This window comes from Trematomus bernacchii, unplaced genomic scaffold (genome assembly GCF_902827165.1).
Source record: "Trematomus bernacchii unplaced genomic scaffold, fTreBer1.1, whole genome shotgun sequence".
In the NCBI taxonomy this organism is placed as follows: Eukaryota; Metazoa; Chordata; class Actinopteri; order Perciformes; family Nototheniidae; genus Trematomus; species Trematomus bernacchii.
In genome coordinates this window covers 12,797,437-12,819,087 of record NW_022987582.1, presented here as the reverse complement: position 1 = coordinate 12,819,087, position 21,651 = coordinate 12,797,437, and the positions used below count along the sequence as shown (strand labels likewise).

General features: G+C 41.3%; 1 protein-coding gene across 1 annotated transcript in view; it reads left to right on the top strand.

Moving 5' to 3' along the window:
* Window positions 1-21,651, top strand: part of eif3ea (eukaryotic translation initiation factor 3, subunit E, a) — a 30,968-nt gene that overhangs the window by 4,127 nt on the left and 5,190 nt on the right. The window contains exons 4-10 of the mRNA XM_034127888.1: window positions 139-181; window positions 1,398-1,502; window positions 7,859-7,984; window positions 8,302-8,426; window positions 11,348-11,474; window positions 12,569-12,670; window positions 16,549-16,658. Coding sequence (XP_033983779.1) covers window positions 139-181; window positions 1,398-1,502; window positions 7,859-7,984; window positions 8,302-8,426; window positions 11,348-11,474; window positions 12,569-12,670; window positions 16,549-16,658 — 738 coding nt within the window. The remainder of the gene's footprint in view (window positions 1-138; window positions 182-1,397; window positions 1,503-7,858; window positions 7,985-8,301; window positions 8,427-11,347; window positions 11,475-12,568; window positions 12,671-16,548; window positions 16,659-21,651) is intronic.

Sequence of the window (21,651 nt, the reverse complement as noted above, 5' to 3'; positions counted from 1 at the left end):
CATCTCTTGATTTTGACCAGAAGTGGAAAAATGTACCTGGTTGTGGACTCCAAACACCAGGATGTCAGCCAAACGGCGATTCAAGCTAAATGGCCTCTAACTGTAGGAACTGTCTTTCTTTTTTCTTTTTTCTTGCAGAGATGGACGAATGCTCTTTGACTATTTGGCAGAGAAACATAACGTAAGTTGGCCCGATCTGCTGACATCTCACTTCTCCACTGCATTTCCCATGGCTGTTGTTTGAACCCACGGTTGTTTCAAGGGGGGCGATGTGGGAGGGGCAGGGCGAGCAGGGAAATGCAGAGTTACTTCCCAAAACCCTTAACTCATTTTCGGGGTTTGTATGGCTTGCACAAATCCTGCGGACATTTACATTCTGTGGTGAATTGTCAAGAATAAACGGAGGAGCTCGGGACCCGTGGACGGAGCCGCAAGAATGCCGGAGGTTCTATATTTACCGTGATGTTTGGCTTCCTCCCCTCCCCTCCGTCGGTCCCCTCCCACTCCGGTATCCCGCTGACCTGCAGGCTGTCCTCAGTGCACCTCACGCTGTGAGAAAGGCTTGGGCGTTACGCTGATTCTTTAGTGAATGGCTTGACGTCAGTGCAGTAAGATACTGGACAGCAGGAAGGACAGTTAAATATAGTAGGCCTGAAAGGATAGCCCTAAATATGTACATATGCGTTTTCTAATTCAGTTCGCGTGACCACTTTGTGCCAGTTTTGTCACAAAAGTGAAATATTATCTAGCCATTCATGGCGAAATACCACTGACACGCTATAGCAGTGTTTACTCTACATTCATTTGGAAGTGGTGTGCCACAACATCCAGAAAAAAAAAGTTAGTGCTACGAATATAAATGAAAATAAAATTTGTTTTGCACTTTAGTTATGATCTAAAATATATTTGATGTAGCCCAGATGTTTGAGAAGATCAGTTTACAATGGCAACTAAGGCTGAAACTACTGACTTATTTTCAATCAATCACAAAATAGTCTTCACAATTTTACTAAATCACGTGTAGTCTTTAAATGTTTTGTTTGACCAAAAGTCTGAATACCCCTAAATATTTAGTTGAGAGTAACCTTTATTTAAAGAAATTAAGGAAATGATCTCATTTGAGAGGGTGGAATAAGAAAATATTTGAATCAAATTTCAAAAATAGTAAGCTTTTATTTTTCAGTTGAAAATTGACAGCGTTTTAGCACTAACTGCAACATCTTTACCCTGGTACAACAAATATATGACACAAAACTGGGATGTCCTTAGGCACCACAGCTGCATGAAATTACACAGCCCAATGTCCTATTTAAAAAAATATGTATTGTATACTTGGTCTGACAACTTTTCCCATTTCCTGTGTTTGTGATATTGATACTCTCCTATTCCACTTGAAGTTTCGTCAGGAGTACTTGGACACGCTGTACAGATACGCCAAATTCCAGTACGAGTGTGGAAACTACTCCGGCGCTGCAGAGTACCTCTACTTCTTCCGCGTGTTGGTAAGTCTTTATCATTGTCGTTCAACAACAGTTCACTTTTTTTAATAGTGATGTTTGGCTGACGACTGCACGCCTTAACAGAGTGTCTGTAGTATTTTATATACTGGCTTAAGGCATTTCTCTGACATATTAAAAAAAGAACATCACATTATGTTTGCCATATTGCTTTAATTTCTCAAAATGCCAATGCTTGCATAGAAGAGGAAAAGAACACTTAGAAGAAATTGAATGTGAAAAGCTTACGTCAGTGCCTATTCCATTCCCTGCACGTCTTTTGTATTGGGGGAGCCTGCCGCTCTAAGACTGGAGGAGGATATTTTACTGGGCCAAGTGATCAGTGGTGGACTGCATAATCTGTCTGTAGTCTTCTCACGGGCGGGCCTCAGTAGACAGCTTATTGATTGGAGTGCTGTGGCCAGAGAGTCCCTCGTCACGACTTCTGGGCTTATGGAGTCCTTAAGTTATGCAAGGCGTAGAGAGGGGTACACACATTTTGCAAGGGTTTTTTGTGCACATACTATATCTTCATTACACTAGTTCTTAATATTCTCCTTTTAAAAATAATTCAATTTGAGCTGGAGGAAAAAGACAACTTTATACAATACAGAGAGTTTGGTTATTTTCAAGATAATGCAAACCTGTGTTTTGCAGGGAAAGATAATCACAGTTCTGACAGAGTACTGAAATGTTTAGCCTTAGTGAAGTGTGATTTACAGTTAAGCTTTATCATCTCATCTATGGTTTTATTTCATTATAAGAAAAGAGGCAAACTAAAGCAGGTAGCAACATCCTTGCTGTAGTGGGTATTCTTAGTGATTTTCTCCAGAGTAGCAGACATGTTGAGAAACAACTACCGTTTAGGTCCAAGGTACCTTCAAACGAGAAGTTTTCAGTAGGTTTTGATATGCCAAAATGGCACATTTGCAATTGCTTTGAAGCACTGCGCCCCTGTAAGTGACGTGACATAAACACTTGTGTAATATAAAATGTAATGTCGCTCTCTGTTCCGATGGAGTAAGTTGGAGGAAATTAGACCAAGAGGAAATAGTTTTGCTCCTATTATATATAGCAACTCTTTATTTAATAGAAAGATTTTGAGAAAAATAACCAAGACATTTGGAAATATAATATGTACCATTGCCTAGGGCTGTACCGGAATATCCGAATATTCGTTCGTTGGAGTACTATTCGGGTTTCAATTTTGTTATTCGGATATTCGTTTTTATTTTATTTTTTGGAAATTGAATTGATCGAAAACTCCAATATCAACGTAAGAGCTTGTGCCTCTTCGGGGGGGTGCTAATACATAACCATAAACGTTATCGTTTACTTTCTCCGTCTTTATATGTAGATATTACTTTTTCTCCGTTAATCTCCGTCACGTTGTTTCCATAACAACAACTTCCTGTCAACAGCGTTAACTCTCCTTCAAAATAAAAGCATGTCCATACAAAATAGGAAGCCAAGCCAAATTACACTTAAGACATATACAACTGCAACGAAAGTAACAAACACAATGCAATATCCTTTTCAATTTCAAAGAACACAAATTGGGTTATACATTAACAAATAACTATAAAACAGCAATACTGTAGAATAACTAAATGAATGCCGTGAATAAACCGAAATACACGCGTTGAAGCGGTTCGCTGCTGATTACGCATCCCCGCCCATATTTGCCTATAAATAGTCAAAGAAACGCCCATTCATTCATTCATTTTGACTGACTGCATGAAGAAGATCGCAGGAAATGACGATAGAACAGCTAAAAAAGACATCTCACACCGTGTCAGAGTTTGGTTATTTTGGGGAGGTCGAGATAAATCATATTGTTTGGTGGATGCAGTTTGAACCAGAGTAGCAGCATGGAGGTCGGATCGTCACCAAAATAAATAAATAAGTGGTCCGAAAAAAGTTAATGACAAAAAAAATACACATAACCTTCCTCAGGCAGTGTGTTTGTCCCGGGGACAGGAGACACCCCCTTGATGAGAAACTGTAAGAAATGATCGGGGAATCCCTCCGGAGTGGAGTCATGACGACTGGATCTAAATTATTTTGTTGTATTTGGTGGTTTGTGTTCCAGCTGTCGATCAGCAACTATATATCCATAATCCACCAGTTAAAGGAAATACAACTAATGTGTTGTGTTATATTAGCTGTACAATTTACCACATATGGTGTTCTTAGTTTCCATACCTCCTGTGTTTTACGAGCGACTTATCAAGTCTTGGCAAACGGCATAAAACACGATTAAACGTGATAGTATATAAAACCATGCTCGTATCTACAACCTATAGAAAAGCAAAACGGCGTCAGTTTAAAGTAATGTTGTCCTTCTGTTTACCGCATCATTTATGAGAATACATTTCATAACAAGAGAACATAATCGAGGGCTGAACATTTCCGTATTAATTTATTTCTCCAAGTTATGTTTTTGTGTGCACTGAGGAGTCTCAAACAGGCGTTTGTTTAATCATTTTAAGATTGGGTTTAATCAATTTGTGAAAATGAATTCTTCATATATGATAAATGAGGTAACATTTTATTTATGGTATTATTTCCACATATTTCTCTCCATTCTTCCTTCTGCCAACGGTGTCTTAGTTTCTCGTCTCTCCCATTTTTGTGCTTAGTGCGTACGCATGGGTCAGAGTTTGCGTGGAGGACCGCACATTTTCCCATCAAGTTTGTTTTTTATAAATCGCAAACATTGCGTAGAAACTGGCGTATGCCATCTTTTGAGCGTAAGCACCGTTTATAAATGAAGCCCCTGGACTTTTCACACATTGATTATCACAACCACAACAACCAGTTACCAAGTGTGTGAACTTTATAGCATCTGAGGTTAGTATCCAAGGTGATTCCATCATTACTTATGCAAGCAGAAGCGCCTTGGTGGCGTCAATTGTAGCCTACTCTGAAGCTGCCTTCAAGGGCACATTGTAAGGCAACTTCAAGCTTGTAGCACCCCCCCCTCCCCCGTTGGTTAGATTTTGGCCTCATTTAAAAATGAACCCAAATTATAGCGCAAATGTAGCTTTATTTTGACTCCTTTTGAAGACATCCAGTGTAAGTAAGTTCAAATCAACTGAATGCCCTATAATGACCAGTGGAACCAGCCTGCATTGTGAGTGCTTTCCAAGTGTCACTCACTTGTCCTCAAAGGAAGACTCCTCCTGCTTTCGTTTGTCTTTGGTTCAGCATTTAGCTTTGCGGTGAAGCAAGGACTAATGCCAAAGCCAGCCCTGAGAGAATGGGCTAGAATAAGATCAACATTTTGTCTATTCATTAGAGAGAAAAACATTAAGACAACCTTTTTGTTCCCATTCTAATTGACATCTGATACTACACTGTTGTCTTTTGGATGTCAGTGATTGGCTAGCCATGCACATTCATATGTCGGAGTGAAAAACTTGGCAGGCACTTGGAGCGATGATGAACCCTCTTCTCTACAAACAACCCTCTTAACCCAAAGCAGTTGGGTACTTCATATGATGGGTTTTTCACTGATCTGCTTAAATCTGCAGAAGGAAGAGTCACATCCGAGACAAGATGAAGGGTAATTCGCCCTAGCTTTCCACTTCCACGCCCTAAAAAACAAAAAAAAAAGGCATTAAGGAAAGTCTTCGAAAGCTTTCAAGGGATATATCCCACTGTTCCAACAACAATTGTTTATGGCTTTGCAACTCAGTCTAAATAAAACCAAAATTGCTTTAATTGAGGTATGTTGTACAAAGTCCAACAGATTATTTTTTTCTTTTTACCCCTCAAATTGTTATACCCCTCATTTTAAGTTCCAGGCGGATCAGGCTTTGTAACTAGATATGTGTCTTACTCTTGACAATGCAAAAAGCTTTTTACCCGAGGAAAAGGTAGAAATGGATTTCATTAGGAGTCTGTATACCGCTCTACCCCTCCTCTTTTCCGTCTTTAGTGGACCTCCCATCCGCACAGGCCCCTTGTCTGTCTCTCCCTCCCCCCGTAAGGGAGAGGTGAGGCTCCATAAAGTCATTTAACGTGGGAAACCCAGTCAATTAAACGAAGGAAGCCAGCCTTGCAAAATCCATGCCCCAGGTCTTGTTACAGTGCGGCCTACCCCGAAAAGAGCAACTTATTCATATCATCACTTAATGCAGGGATTGAATGTTAAGAATAAAGATTGAGTATCCCGACGGATCCCCAGCACAGTCAATTTATTGTTGCTGGTCAGTCAGCGAAAATGTGCCCATTTCACAAACCAATGGAAACTTAAGGTAACTGCTGGAAAAACCCAGGTACTGAAACTTTTCTAGCGTGGCCACTAGTGAAAGCCAGACTGTGTGTGTTTGTGTGTGTGCGTGTGTAGAAAGCTGCCATAATGACCTGGAGGTCAGCCAAACGTAGCAGGCAGGGACTTCCAGGGGAGGGAAAAAAATAACAAACAAAACACTTTCACCAGATGAAACGCTGACCTTTCTACCGGCAGTGGAGCCAATTTTTTTTCTTCTTCTAGCCGTTACAATACTGATCATTCTTGTGACTTCTGCAATTTCATTCGTAATGGACCCAAGTTGTGCTCTGTGATCAAAGAAACTCTGTTACTCTACTGGATGGATGGAAACACCATGTTACTGTGTTCTCCTTTGGGGAAATACTAGGGGAGATTTTCCAAATATTTTCCCCTTACCTGCCACCGTCTCGTTAGTGGAAATGTTATCAGAGTGCAACTAAAACCCTCTATCTCCAAATAATCTCGCCAATTTGTGGGGTTCCAGCGGAAACCTGTTCTTTTTATAGTGTTTCCTCTGCTTGGACATCTGTCGTGTCTCACGGTCCACTTTAGCGGCTGTCCAACGGCTTACGGGGGCGTGTGGTTAGGATCTCGGTTTCTCTGGCCACTCAGCAGACACCCACCCTGACTTCCTGCTTGACTCATTTCTTTGCGTCTGGTGTTTGCCGTTATCGTGAACCATCATGGCACAGAGTTTCCCTTGAACCATCGTGGCACAGAGTTTCCCATGAGCCCTAGGGTGTAGTCCAATGTCCACTACTTGCGAGTGATTGCCTAGGCCGAGGTTCAGAGGCATTCTCAACCTGTGTTCCATTACCTGATTCCCCTTTTTGTTTGTTTTAGACTGTTCTGGAAATCAGAAACAGTAGCCTGCAACTTTTTGATGTGATTATGCTCCCAAAGATGTGTCTTGTTAGCGTCAGTTCATATTTCAGCCTATTTACCTTGTGATAATGACAGTTACCCAAGGTAATGGAGGGAAATTATTGTAATTATCATTCTCAAGACTGATGGGGTCAAGCTTGCAAAGAAAAATGTTAACAAAGCAAATCTCACTGGAAACATGTACTAACGTTTAATAGGTTTTTGTGCATGTAAATGGTCTGCAAAGGCTTAAATCCCAAAGTTCAGAGGAAGTTTTTCTCCCAAAACACTCCCCACCCTGCCTGTAACGCCTCCATTAGACTCATTTGTTTACTTCAATAACATAGTGACATCACTATTTAACACTTGCAATTCTATTGGCTAGTGCTCCAACTCGTTGTACGTGATTTGCTTTTTCCATCAAAGCTTGTACTGTGCAGAGTTTTCTGCCATCCCTTTGTGAAGTGTGTCTGCACCTCCCATCAGAGGTCAGCTCATTTTTCAATTAATTTAAGTAATTTGCACACTTTTGGCTATTTCTGGTGTGTAATGTAGGAGGATTCAAATATATTTTTTAATAAATCTGTTGATATTAATAGTTTTCTTCTTCTTTTTTTTTAAGTGTTATAGCATGCCGTGTTATGGTATGTGATCCTCTCATATCCATGAAAAAAATGTCTAGGGCCTCTGCCTCTTCAGATTTGAGCGTTCTTTTCTATTGTGTGTACCCTAACTTTATGGAAACTAATATTAAATTGTTGGAATCTTAACGGCAAACATGGCAACAGATGTAAGTAAGTAACCTATCATGAATCTGTCATAGCTGATATGCCTTAAGGTTTGAGCAATCAGCATTACCCTGCCTACTAAACTTCACTGCAACCAAAATGTTTTACTACTAGCAAATCATTCAGACCACATTGTCACACCCATGGTCCAAATGTGCCTTTTACTCTTATTTAACTGTATGGTCAGCAGCTTCAATGCAACGTTTGTAGCATCTAAAAGTGCAGCAAATTAGCTTTTATTAAAAGCTGAACAGTCTTAATCTTTTTATGTCAAGTTCCATTCCCTTCGAATGACATACTTTAATCCATTTTCCAGTTCAGTAGTGCCACTGAAGCCAAACAAGCAGTGGCAAACTCAAGCCCAGCGTCACTGTGTATGTCAACCAGTTGTTTGCTTCAGGTTTTAATAATGCACTGTGTTTTTTCCAAAGGTCCCGGCTACAGACAGGAATGCCCTGAACTCCCTGTGGGGCAAGCTGGCCTCTGAGATCCTGATGCAGAACTGGGAGGCTGCCATGGAGGACCTCACCCGCCTGAGGGAGACTATCGATAACAACGTAAATGCCCCACATCTCAGAATTTGATACCATATTTAGATTCCCTTACATAGACTCCCATATCGACATTTCATTTTCAGGAGGGCTCTGCTGTGGCACATTACCCCTAACCCACACACACACTTATCAGACCACTTAAGAATTTGGATTTTAGTATGAAGTGGTTACAAGTTTGATTGATGACCATTTGGGAGAGTAGGGCTTGGTTTTGTTGTGCCTTATGGGAGAATAGCTTTTTTGTTTTGTACTTTTTTTTTTTCACCTTGCTTCTCTTCTAACCCTAACCGTGTCTATTTTCCTATCTTTGTCCTTTCCAGACTGTCACCTCCCCGCTCCAGGCCCTCCAGCAGAGGACATGGCTCATTCACTGGTCCCTCTTTGTCTTCTTCAACCACCCCAAGGGCAGAGACAATATCATTGAGCTCTTTCTGTATCAGCCACAGTAAGTACAATTTCTCATGCATTTTCCTGTTTTAACCCTTTTAAGATTTTACATCCAGGAAATGTCGAGAAGAATACCAGGAAGCAGTTGTAAAGATAAGATCCCTTTCCACTAAACGATCGCAACATGAAAGGAATGGTTCTGTAGCCTGGTTGTACCATAAAGCTAAGTTGAAATCCATAGACTGTTATCTTTTCCTTTTGGCAAAATCTGCTCTGTGAATTAAAAAATCTGCATGTCTGTGTAGTTAGTGTTGCTTCGAAGATCACAATGGTCGAGATTCTATCTATACTAAACCTGTATACGGAATATTTTTCTACCAAACGACAACAGCAAAGTAATGTTCAGACCTATTCCTGAAAATTGGCCTGAATGGATTTGGCATAGTTATTGTTTTGGTCAATTCACCCAAAAGCTGCCACTTAATACTTCTGAAAGACTGTACAGCAACTTTGAGTATTTCAAAAAATGATCATCCTAACCCAAAATAGTTTTCTTCTGTTGTGTTGGTAATGTGACCATTTGTATGTATGTTTTGGACTTATTGGACATGTGAGCTGTATGTGTAGTTATGTATCTCTGTTTTTTGTCATTTGGTCCATATGAAATTATATTGTATTGTAGCTAAATGGTAATTCTAAATGCTAAGATGATTTGGAGAAAAGGTCAGTGATTGTTTTTTTTCTAACATTAAGTTGATTTAGAGAAAACCATTTGCTTTAATAACACATTTTCGGGTGTTGGGCTCCATCATGAACCCCGCTGGTATTTTTAAAGTGGTTTCAGAAGTGTGTGTTTTCGTGTGGTCTGTTTACTCTCCAAGTCGTGGAACGAGGCCATGTGTATCGCAGATCGGAAACTTTATACACTGCGTTAACATTTGCACACCGCCCATTCTGATGTCTTTGCTCCCTCCCCCCTGTTCTGATTGCAGGCTTGTATAATTGTACAGATGATTGGCCTCCACAGACAGTATGACAGGCGACCACAACACAGCGCACTCAAATGTCTGGTTCCCTGAATTTTACTCAGTTTTTAATTTGATTGCGCGTGATTAAGGAGGCCTACCCAATAATTACTCATGAAAAGCTCACCCAACCATCTGTGTGGACAAACTGAGGTAGTTTTGTGTGCTTTGCAGTTTCACAGTCTAGAAACCTCATGTTTTCCCCACTGAGGCTTGGCTCTTGTTTCCCGTCTTTTGACCAGTACTTCCTTTGGCTGGAGTCGGTGACCAGCAGCTGGCCTTCAGCTTCATATATGACCTCCCTTACCCCTGCAGTCAGCAGATGTTGGTCCAAAAACTTGTTTGTGTAAAAACTTGTTTGTGTACTATATCTGACTTACTTGATAGTCATTGGTTCTGAAAAGCTTTCGTGTCAACAAACCCATAAAATAATGCCCATTAAGGTCACAGAACACAATTTCATAAAATGTCGCTTTTTGGACCGCCATCTAAAAAATATATTTGTTGTTATTCAGGGTGGACGTTGCTTAGGAAGTAGACTGGTCGTCCTCCAATAAGAAAGTTGATTTTCTTTTAACATGAGCCCCTGTAGTCAACATGTTTAGGTGTCCTTTGGCAAGATATTTTTTTTTGTTCTTGATGGCCTGGTCTATGGTGTGCGAAAGTGTGTGAATCGCAAAAATAAACTATTCCTCATTTTACTGGAGACTGACTGGAACTCCATTACGGACCCCTGGTGGTGACCCACTGGTCTATATCACTCGTTTTATTGTTCAACGTGATTTTGCCACAAAACGTGACCTTGTTGTACCCTGTCCCACTTCCTTCTATGTTCTCCCTCCACTCCCCCCCCCCCCCCCCCCCAACCCCCACACACACCTTTTAACAGAATAAATCTGAATTCATACTTGATTTCTTGGCTGCATGCTTCTGTAGCATCTTCAGCAAACCAGTGCAGTGACGCTTTTTGCCTCAAAACTCCAAAAAGTCCCCTAAGTGGAGTTGGGTGAATGCCCTGCAGATATGGTACAGTAACTCATGCAGGATCGCTTGCTATTGGAGCCCCCCCTAGAGAGTGAGTAGGTGTAAGTTAATCAGGAACACAGCGCGGAGCATTGCGGTTTTCCACGGGAGTCGAGCAACTACAAAAGGGGAGAGGGAGAGGGAGAGGGAGTGCTCTTCTAAAACCAGAAACATGATGGCTTTGCCGAGCAGCCCACTGCTGCTTTTAGACTCTACATCACTACTGCCACAGGTCCCCCTGTCCCTTTAATTGTTTCAGCTAATTAAACTGCTGCCGGCTGTCTTTCTCTGAACACCATGTGTTCCTCCGGCCTCAGCTATAGGAGACATGAAGGGGCCCACTCCACTTCCTCTTTTCAGATCTAATTTGATCAATTCGGGGTTGGGTGGAGGGTAAAGTTCAAAGATGGATATTAAAAAAACACCAAGGAGTTTTGGTGATACAGTTAATGTTGATGTTGATTGCCAGCTTGACAAGCAATATGGTGTGTGTTTGTGTGTGCAGACCTTACATGCTGTTTTTACAGAACCCTGTCTCCACAGTTGGTGTGGGATTAGAGTCAGCCTGTTAGCAGCGTCCTGTCTCTTGTGTTCAGCCCTTAGCTAGTTGACCTGTGGTTGTAACATCAGTCCCTGATGGATTGTGTTTCAGCTACTGAGCAGGTCCCTGCTCACTGATCTATATCTTCTTGCCAGGGTTTCCTTTTCCTCCTCCCCTCTTGGTAGGACACTAATGAAAGAGACGGCTTAAAGCTGGGACCCATGTCCAGAAGCGAGGGGTCCTGTCAGGACATTTATCTGTTTTAGCCGCAAAGGCTTCCCCTGTGTGCTAAATGCCAGGAGCCCAAAAGGCAGCCAAGATGTTCTATTATGTGTCCTTGTAAAGATCATGTCTTTGCTTACATCAGTAATTATCCTTCACTCTTTCCAGGTACCTCAATGCTATCCAGACTATGTGCCCACACATCCTGCGTTACCTGACCACAGCCATCATCACAAACAAGGATGTCCGCAAGCGTCGGCAGGTCCTGAAGGATTTGGTGAAGGTCATTCAGCAGGTATTACAATTTTTTTTTTAACAACAAAGTGTACATGGCTACCAGGTCTTTGCTTATAGGCCATACGTTGGAGGATGAGTAACAGTCTGACCATTAAATTAGGTTAAAGAACCAAAACTCAGTATAGAGTAAGAACCGAATCCAAAATGCCCGGTAACCAAGGGTCAGGGTTAGTGTTAGGGCTTTCCTGTGAGTAGGCATGTGACTGTTTTTTAACCCCTTAAATAACTGAAATCAAGAACAATTGACAACCTTAATCAATAAGCGGAACTGAAATCATTCAAATCTAAACGATACCCAAACCTAGTAAAACAATAGCATACTAGGGCTTCCCTTTTTTAAGCTCAGCTGGTATAGGTTTTTGGTCCTAGCTCAAAACACATTACTTCTGATGAATGTGCTACTGTACCAATGTCTTCTCCACCAGTGATTGTACCTACATCAGAGATCAGAGCACTGACTTGGTGGGTTGTGGGTACTCTTTAAAACATGCGCCCAGTGCTCTCTGCTCTGTGGCCTCAGGTCAGGCTGGGTCTCTGTCTTTGAGTTCAAAATGTGTTTTCACTCAGACCTTTGTAAATTGTTATCTTTATTTAGCTTGTGTGCCCAGCAGGTGGTTTTTCCTCACTATCTAGTCATTACCAGTCATTACCTTCAACCAAACTAGGATTTATGATTTCCAGAGATGCACCGCCTCAATAGATTGCCAGTCAAAACAGTCAGAAACTATTTGTGGTCGATTGGTTATACACACATATGCAGCATGATCGTTATCGATGTCAGTTATATATTTTTTTTTGGGAGAAAAAAAACCTCTGAATTGGCAAATATCTGAAACGGCACATCACATTTTAAATGAACGGCAAGAAAAGTTACAAATATCCACATCTAATTATTTATTTCTTATGTTTATATTGGGATATTACTAATTTCTATTTAATTGCACAATAAACATAAATTACATATTTATGCTTAAGTATACATCTACTATATTAAATTGTTAAAATGTTAAGCTATAGAAGCTTTGATTAAGAAATAAATGTCTTAAGGCATAATACTTGATTATATAATATTGATTTCTTTCTTTTTTTCAGGAGTCTTACACCTACAAGGATCCTATTACAGAGTTTGTGGAGTGCCTGTACGTGAACTTTGACTTCGACAGTGCCCAGAAGAAACTCAGGGAGTGCGAGTCGGTGAGTAAGCACTTCTGTTCCGACCTTTTGTTACCAAGAAGAGAAGTCGTGGTTTATTGTGGCTCTCCATGACTCAACAAAGGTCTTCTGAGGATTTCAGAACTTTTGCTGTAGAGCATCGCCGTAAACATTGTTAGTAATCGCATGATCTCTGTATGACCCTCTGTCTGATCAAACAGCGGTTTTTATTATGGACTTCTGCTTGGGTCCCGTTCAAACAGAACACTCATAGTCTGTGTCTCATACTACCAGATGTAAAGCTCCTCTTGGAAACTGTGTGACTCAGGCTTCAGTCAGATTGGACTGTGGCCTTTAATTGACCTATCAGGCTTGTAGTTAACAGTAAAAGCATTATAAGCAAGTCTCTGCAGACACTCTCTATAAGAGGGATATCTGTCAAAGCACCGTCATGTCAAAGCATTTATTTCAATTCTTGGGTTGCAATGGCTTAATGTAACATGAACGTAAAAGTCCTCTTTGTATGTTCACTACAAAGATGAACACACAAAGAACACTGATCCATGATAAGTTATATGTAGAGCTCAGTGGAAAAACATAGTATGACAAATTGTTTTCAATTCTATTTCTATTAAAACTTCTGTGGCTATCATCTGTTAGTACAATATGTGTTAAGGAACAGTTCTGACACTCTTCTCATTCTAGATGGAGCTCAGTAGTAGTGATAAACAATGTAAAGGAATGACATTGTTTGGTGTTACTGTTATACAAGGTATCAGTTTCACTTTCATTGTAAAGCATTACCCTCTACATATCCATACCAATGCATCTTAAACATTTTCTCAAATTCATATAAATGATGTCTCAGTATAATGCAGTGCAATTCAACATCAGCACAATCTACTATCATACATACTACAGCCTTCAACATTATTTCAAAGCTGTAATAATATTTTTTTTGGGCAAAAACTGGAAATGATAAACTCTCTCTTATTCATTTTTGTGTATAGAGTCTTCTAAAGTGTTGCCAAAATTGCTTTCTGTGCAACATATTTAGACATATTGCAATGCAAGAGTTGCATTTCCATTCAGTTAGGTACATTGCGTGTACACAGTAACAAGAATGCCTCTACAGAAAAATGATGTGTCACATTGATGGCATAAGTAGAACTTTCCTGATTCTAGAGCTGGTGTTGTGCTATATGTATGTTTTGTGTAATTTACATTTATGTTGTTCATCCTTTGCTCACAAACTGTAATTAGTTTTTTCCCAATGGACTTGATCATTTGGACCAGAGGAATACAAGACAATACCCTGGGTTATTTGGCCCATTTTTCTTGCATCTCGACAATAAACCTTCAGAATGAAAAACATCTGTCCTGATCAAATAGTTTTTTCCCAGGAGTAAATGTTTATAAATCATGTCAGCGGTTTGCTGACGGTTCCGTTTCATTTTAAACTATGTTTTTTTTAATAGAAGGAATCTTTAGCTTCCCTAATCAGTGTTTAACAAATGAGGAAGTTACGACAAAACTCATTGGAGAAGATTTGTTTTTACTTAGTCATACCCTCAAAAGAATCTGTTCCATGGTCAGAAAAAAGTCCAAGAGCATGTTCCAAGAGAAAATAAGATTTGTCCTGTTCAAAGCCCTCAAGGGGCCATATCCAAATGATGAAATGTACTATCAACAATATTAGAGTTGTATCCTATTTCAGCTAAAACATGACTCAAGCACTCAATCACTGACCTTGTTAAACACTTGCACGCACTTTTTGGAAACTCTCCGGGTTGGTCTTGACCTCGCCCCGTGGGGTTCTGTTTACAAAGACCCTACTGTGGTTGAAACAGATGCTCCTAACCAAACTACCTCTCAGGTCAGAGCCCAAGTTATTCCAGGTGCTTTTAACACTGGCTTACATGTCAGTCTTATCAGAGCATGTCCAGTAGGCACACACAACCTCCATTGACCTCATTCATTTCACAAGCCGATCTAGCGAGCTGGGTGGTTCCAAAAAATGTTTAACAGCACCTTTCATGCATTACCTGTGATGGTCTGCAAACATTTTTCACCAAAATGGTCTTGTTTGAAGTCAGTAATGCAGTTTTTTTCCCCCTTGAATTCACATGCAAGCTTTTAAAAAGCACATTATTTCAGTGGTCAGGGGAAGGTTTATGGACTGCGGAGTCATTAGGGTAAACGGATACCCCTTTGGGATGGGCTCTCGTCTTGATGAACATTTGTAATGCATCATTTCTGAGCCATTGGCAAGAGTGGCACACATATATATTAACTGATTGCTGTAATAGCAAGATATGGGTATTGTTTTCAGCTCTCCTGTCTTCGGTGCTTTCAAATGGGTAGGTTTTAAATTGTTCTATTCCGACGGTACCAGGGCTAATTTTCTTTCTTTCCCACCCCACCCCAATGTCGAATCACTGTCAGATGTTGGATGCTTGCATGTCAAAGATTGAAAAGTATAGGCCCACCTATAGTCAGGCCTTTAAGATTGCGCTTGAAAGGGCCCTTCAAGCCCCTTTCAGAATTGTTTAAGCTTTGTGGTCTGAATCCCATATGACAGTAATTATGGCACTTAACTGTTCAAAGTTTATCAGTCTAAGATAAGCGTTGTCATATCTGAAATGTGCGTTGCCTGATAGAGCCATGTAGTTGGGATTTATTCGAGTAGAACTCTGCGCAGATAGCAGATTTCTAAGCTTAAGCAAACATAGCGCTGGTAATTCTTGGAGGGCTTTTGAAGCTCGGGGTCTGTGAAATAGCACTCGATGGAGATTTGGAATGCAGTGAGAAGTGGGAGCATTTCACACAGTGGTACCTCTGGGGCCATAGCTGGGTCATGAGCATTTACAGTCGATGAATTGGCCATATGCAGTGGTGTCAAAGAGTCCACGTAAGGCCGTATTTCTTATTCTAACAAGCCACAGGTGATGCAGTATGTGGACGCCTGAAAGGATTTGCTCTCATCTGTGAGTTTATTTGGACTGCTGGTTCTACAGTTGTTGGATGACTGGCGATCCTGCACAGTGGAGCTGACACTAGGTGACGGGTGATAAGTCTCTGACAATGTGGTCTTCTCTGCGGTTTGCTATGTTCTTACCGTATCTTCACACGTGGTGGCTGAATCATTTGGATTTTTTTTATATTTGAAGCACCTACTAAGAGTATTACCTCACAAAGGGTCCCCTCATCATTTTAAAAAAAACAGATCTAATGATGTTATTGTAGCCAGCCTGGCTCTGCCTTTCCTGTTTGATTTAACCATTTATCAACATGGGATTGTAATTTGATTTGATTAAAAAAGATGATTTCCTTTATTGAATTAGACATGAGACTGCCAGAAGCAGACCGATTGAAACTTATAATGCTTATAATGACTCTTCATTGCTGTTCAATATAAAAATGCCCAGCTAGATTGTCCCTATAAAGTTCTGAAGTAATAATACATAGGAAATACAATATGCTTGACGTTGCTCGTAACAGTATGTCAAAAAATGCATTTACAAAATGCGACAACGGTGATTTTGGGCATTTCTTGTCAGCGGATTATTTGAAATATTTTGCAGCAAGTAATGGAACAGTCAGGAGCCGATAGAGTGAGCCTCCAAATGCTCAGCCAGGTAACCAACTACTTTCACTGTTCTGTCACTCATGCTGTGTGCAGCATAAAATCAGATCACAGGTGCTTACAGAATGCTGAGAAATAGACAATTATTGCCAGAGTTTGTAATTTAATAGACAATAGTTTGTTTTCCTGCCCCTAATATTCTTGGACCTGTAGTATTAAATTAAATTACATCATTTGCGGTTTATATTATGGGAAAAGAAACTTTGAAGTAGACCAAAAACAGACAGCGATAACTTTTGTCTTATCTTTAAACGGCATGCTTTCTGTCTCTTAGGTCCTTGTGAATGACTTCTTCCTGGTTGCTTGTCTGGAGGACTTCATTGAGAATGCCCGTCTCTTCATCTTCGAGACCTTCTGCAGAATCCACCAGTGCATTAGCATCAAGTAAGTTGCGCAATCCAATCCAAACTAAGTGAAAGTAACATTTGCAAATTGAACGTCTGAATTTTGCGGACACAACAATTGCGTTCGAATCCTAAACCATGTCGCATTGCAGGATTCAGACACACATCCTTTAAAGCTAACAGGAAGTCCTAGTTGCTATCACCAGACTTGGTAAGCAGTCGGTAAACAGGAAGTAAGAACATTGGCTTTGTGTTTAGTGGAATTTCCCTCACTGATAAGTGTTTATTGCCCCTTCTACACACAGCCACGCTGACCCCACAAATCTCGAGGATTAAGTATTGGGAGGTTTAACTGCTTCCAGGTCTCCACAGGTTGCTCTGCTCGCTAAACTTTAAAGACCACCTGTCCGAGGCCATTCCCAGAGAGTTTTCTCCTTGGAAGAGGTGGGGGTTAGACGTTCCCTGGTGCCATAACAGGCAGCAATCTTTCAGCTTCTTTGCTTTGAGTGAATGAAGGTCAAAAGGTTTGTAAAGTCTTTATTGACTCCTAGCTCAAAATGCAGTTTTGTTGCATAAAAATAAAATTGACCTTGGATGCCTCTCAAAACCATGACATTTAGTCAATGCTAATTACAGTGAGCATTAGTGGAGAGATAAAAAAGATTATAGTAATTGTCTGCAATTAAGAGGATTTGGCTGCCTCTTTACATCAATTTTAGAGAGTGAGAAAGATAAAGACGGAGCATTCAACCTTGACAGCCATTAATCCCCATGTTTGAACAGTGGGTTTGTGCTGAATCTGATCTCTGATATCAATCAATCAATCAATGTTTATTTATATAGCCCAATATCACAAATGTTACATTTGTCTCAGTGGACTTCACAGTTTGTACAGAATATCAGTATGACAATACGACACCCTCTGTCCTTGGACCCACACATCGTACAAGGAAAAACTTCCGGAGAAAACCCACAGTTTAAAGGGGAACATGGGAGAAACCTCGGGGAGAGCAACAGAGGAGGGATCCCTCTCCCAGGACGGACAGACGTGCAATAGATGCCGTGTGTAAATCGAAGAGATAATACATTTTACAGCGTAGGTAGACCAAATGTTTGGAAATGCATGTGTCTATAATAAGAAGATGAATCCACGAGGATGTCAACAATCCTGTGGGAGCCATCAGGGAAGTAGTATGATGAGAGTCAAGCAGGACCGCAGAGACCGGTTCAGCCACGACTCGAAGTCCAGGATGCAGGACTCAGGATCCAGGACCACAGCAACAGGCACAGCCACGACTCAGGATCCAGGGCTCAGGATCCAGGGCTCAGGATCCAGGGCTCAGGATCCAGGACTCAGGATCCAGGACTCAGGATCCAGGACCACAGCAACAGGCACAGCCACGTCTCAGGATCCAGGACTCGCGATCCAGGACTCAGGACCACAGCAACAGGATCAGCCGCGACTCAGGATCCCGGCGTAGATAAACACCAAAAAGAAATTTGGGGGAAGCTGGGTTATTTGGAACATGAGAGTACACAGGTATAGACAGAGAGAAGGAAGAAGTAAGGTGTCCCCCGACAGTCTAATGGCGCGTTTCCACTACAGCGCGGAGCACGGTTTAAGAGGGCTGTGACGTCAGCAGCCCGTCTTTGGTTGCGTTTCCACTTGGCCTAGTACCGGCCGGCGGGTCCTAATTCACAGTTTTTCTGGCCTCATAAAATCGTGGGTCCAGGGCCAGAGACAACGAGGCTGAGTCGGGCTGAGTATGCTAAACTAGAGAGAGGATCGCTGGCAAGGGGGCTACAACTACAACAAGATGGACATATTTGACCGTGATTTAATTGTAATACACGTTTCAAAATGATGCCGAAGTAACAACATACTGATACCGGTTAGTAAAAACCATGAATTAATGCTTTGACAAGTCTGCAGACAGACGGCAGGCGAAAAACCTTTTGAAATGCGTGTTTTCTAGATGGAGATTGGCTAAGCTAACGTTTTATATGCTCCGACCGTCCACACTCACAACAACGGCCTATACAGACATAAATAAAGCAGCGACTGTATTCGCCATGACACAGGCAGTCTGTGGTTTGTACTTGTTTAACTTTTGTCTAGTTTCTGAACATATATGAGGAGCTGTGAGCTCTGAGTGCTAACAGCTAACGGCTGTGTTGTTTTTCTGGGGTTCTCATTGAAGATGACGTCACGGCTCCGCCTACACTGCGTTACTATAGATGCTACCCCAGTTCCTAAACTGTAATGGAAATGCGCCATAAAGTGAGCCAGTCCTAACGAGGCCTAGCCATACCGAGCGAGGCCGAGCGAGGCCGTGTAGTGGAAATGCGCCATATGTCTATCGCAGCAAAACTAGGGCCTGAATCTAATCAGCCCTAACTATAAGCTTTATCAAAAAGGAAGGTCTTAAGCGCACTCTTAAAAACGGATAGGGTGTCTGCCGCCCGAACACAAACTGGAAGCTGATTCCACAAATGTGGAGCTTGATAAGAAAAGGCTCTAGCTCCCATTGTACTTTTAGAGACTCTAGGAACAACCAGCAACCCTGCATTCTTGGAACGCAATGCCCTAGTAGGACAGTAGGGTATAATGAGTTCTTTAAGGTAAGATGGCGCCTGCCCATTAAGGGCTTTGTAGGCGAGAAGAAGCATTTTCAATTCTATCCTGTGTTCTATAGGGAGCCAGTGTAAGGCAGCCAGAACAGGAGTAATGTGGTCCCTTTTCCTAACTCTGGTTAGTACACGTGCTGCAGCATTTTGAATCAGCTGAAGCGACTTAACTAACTTCTTGGTACACCCTGATAATAAAGAGTTACAATAATCCAGCCTTGAAGTAACAAATGCATGGACTAGTTTCTCTGCATCGTTTTGAGGCAAGATATGCCTGATTTTTGCAATGTTACGTAGATGGAAGAAGGCGGTCCTTGAGATTAATTGTATGTGGGCGTTAAAGGATAAATCCTGATCAAATATAACACCAAGATTCCTTACAGTCTCACTGGAGGCCAAATTAATGCCATCCATAGTTGGTATATCTTTAGATAATTTGTTTCGTAGATTCTTTGGGCCGAGTACAATAACTTCAGTTTTGGCCGTGTTTAACATAAAAAAAATGTAAGGTCATCCACGTTTTTAAATTCTTGAGGCAGTCTTGAATTTGATTTAGATTGATAAGATAGATGATATTTGGTTATGCATATGTTATTCTTGTGTTTCCTCCCTATTTTACTCTACAAGCTTGCTTCTGCTTTCAGAAAGCTAATTTATAGTCAATCTGAAGATTTGGAGGAAGGTCTGCATTTCAAATATTGTTCAAGAGAAGAAATGATTTACCTCTGTCGACATGGAAAGGATTGCATTGACTGTTACACAGAGCCGTGGAGGTCTGTAGTCAAGGTTGAATCGAGGAACATGATCAGACCCCGCCGAAATCTCCAGTTGCAGATTGTCTGGAATTGATTAGGAGTCCTGGTTCTTTTTTGGCAGACTTACTGCAATTGGATCCATTTACTTGTTAAGGACCACAAAGGTTAGTGGTAACACTGAAAGAGGAAGTAAAATGGTGATTTCTCTACTTTTCACCTTTTTTGTATTCTTCTTTTGTTGACATCTCTGAAGCAGGAACTCGTATCAGGCGAAGTTTCCGGGATTTCTGTGTTTATTTTCGGTGGTGTTATGACGATTGGACACAACATGTCTATTTTTGAAAGACTCCCAATTTCCAAGTCATTAGTCCTCTACCCAGAAGCCGTGTTGCACCCAAGCGTGGACTCAAATGAATTTGATGGCTGTTTTTAATGAGGACATTTTTACGGCTGTTGGCCATCATGGTTTCACATTTTTAGCTCGCCCTTTTTGCCTACAGCTTAGGACACAAAAGTAGACCAGAAGCTGGCGTAATTGAGTTATTTTACACAATAAAGGCTTATGTAAAATGTACGGTAGGCAGTGGAAATGAATTTCAGCCTGCATTTTGTAATTGCATGCACACACATCCTTTTGTCTAGACTTTTTTTCTGTGTGTGTTTCCAATTTGGCTTTGTTTTCCTTGTTTGATTTACAGGGTTTATTTCCATAGTTGTTCCCTCGGTGGCGAGACCCTTCTATGACCTCGAACACACACTTGTCCTTTGACATTTTGAATAAATGCTTCAGACACACACATGATCATTTGGACCATTCCCTCAATATTGTATTTGTACACAAATGCCCTTTGGTAGTTGGAATCAGTGTCCTGTGTGTTTGGATCTAACACTGAAGATCTTTCCACCTCACAATTGAGTCATTAAAAAGACCGCACGAGCATTTTGGTTTCCCTGAAAAATCAATTTTACCCCAAGCCGAAGGCAAGGTTGCTCCAAATGGCTCGGAGTCTCCCAACCACTATCATATGTTAGTGTTTAACAGTGCACTCTTTTCAGGCCAGCCGTGTCAAGAAGGGAGCTTTTGAGAAGGATCCCCCATCCTCTCCTCTAATGCAGTTGGACCCCAATGTCTGACCCCCTCTCTCCAAGTGTGAGGTATCGAGACCCAAAGGAGTCCCCTAGCCTTAAGTCGAAAGCTCAGGAGCCAGAGTCAGTAAGGGGTCGAAATGAAAGTGATCCTCTTTCCCTCAAGGAATAGAATCATGGCTGTGTAAAATAAAACCAGTCATGGAGGCTGTCTGCTTGGCTTAAGGGCCAAAGGATGTCAATAGTAGCAGTTGTATTAGTCCGATCCATTCCCAGCTCCCACTCATATCTCCCTCCCTCTCTCTTTTTCTTTTCTTCCCTTCACCCATAAGTTGTAGGTAGCTGCTATACACCTTTTAGGGAGACGGTGAGATAAAGTAACCCTTCTCTGATATACAAATGTCCTTCCTGGGAGGAAAACATTGCCAGACTTTGGTTTATAAATTAGATTAGAGGTCTTTGGCTGATACAGGCCACGGCCCTGGGCCTTTTGGGGGCACCCAGTGTTCCTGTGTTATGGCGCACAGATCACGTTTAGCGGGGTTAGGGGTTAGCGTAACTCCC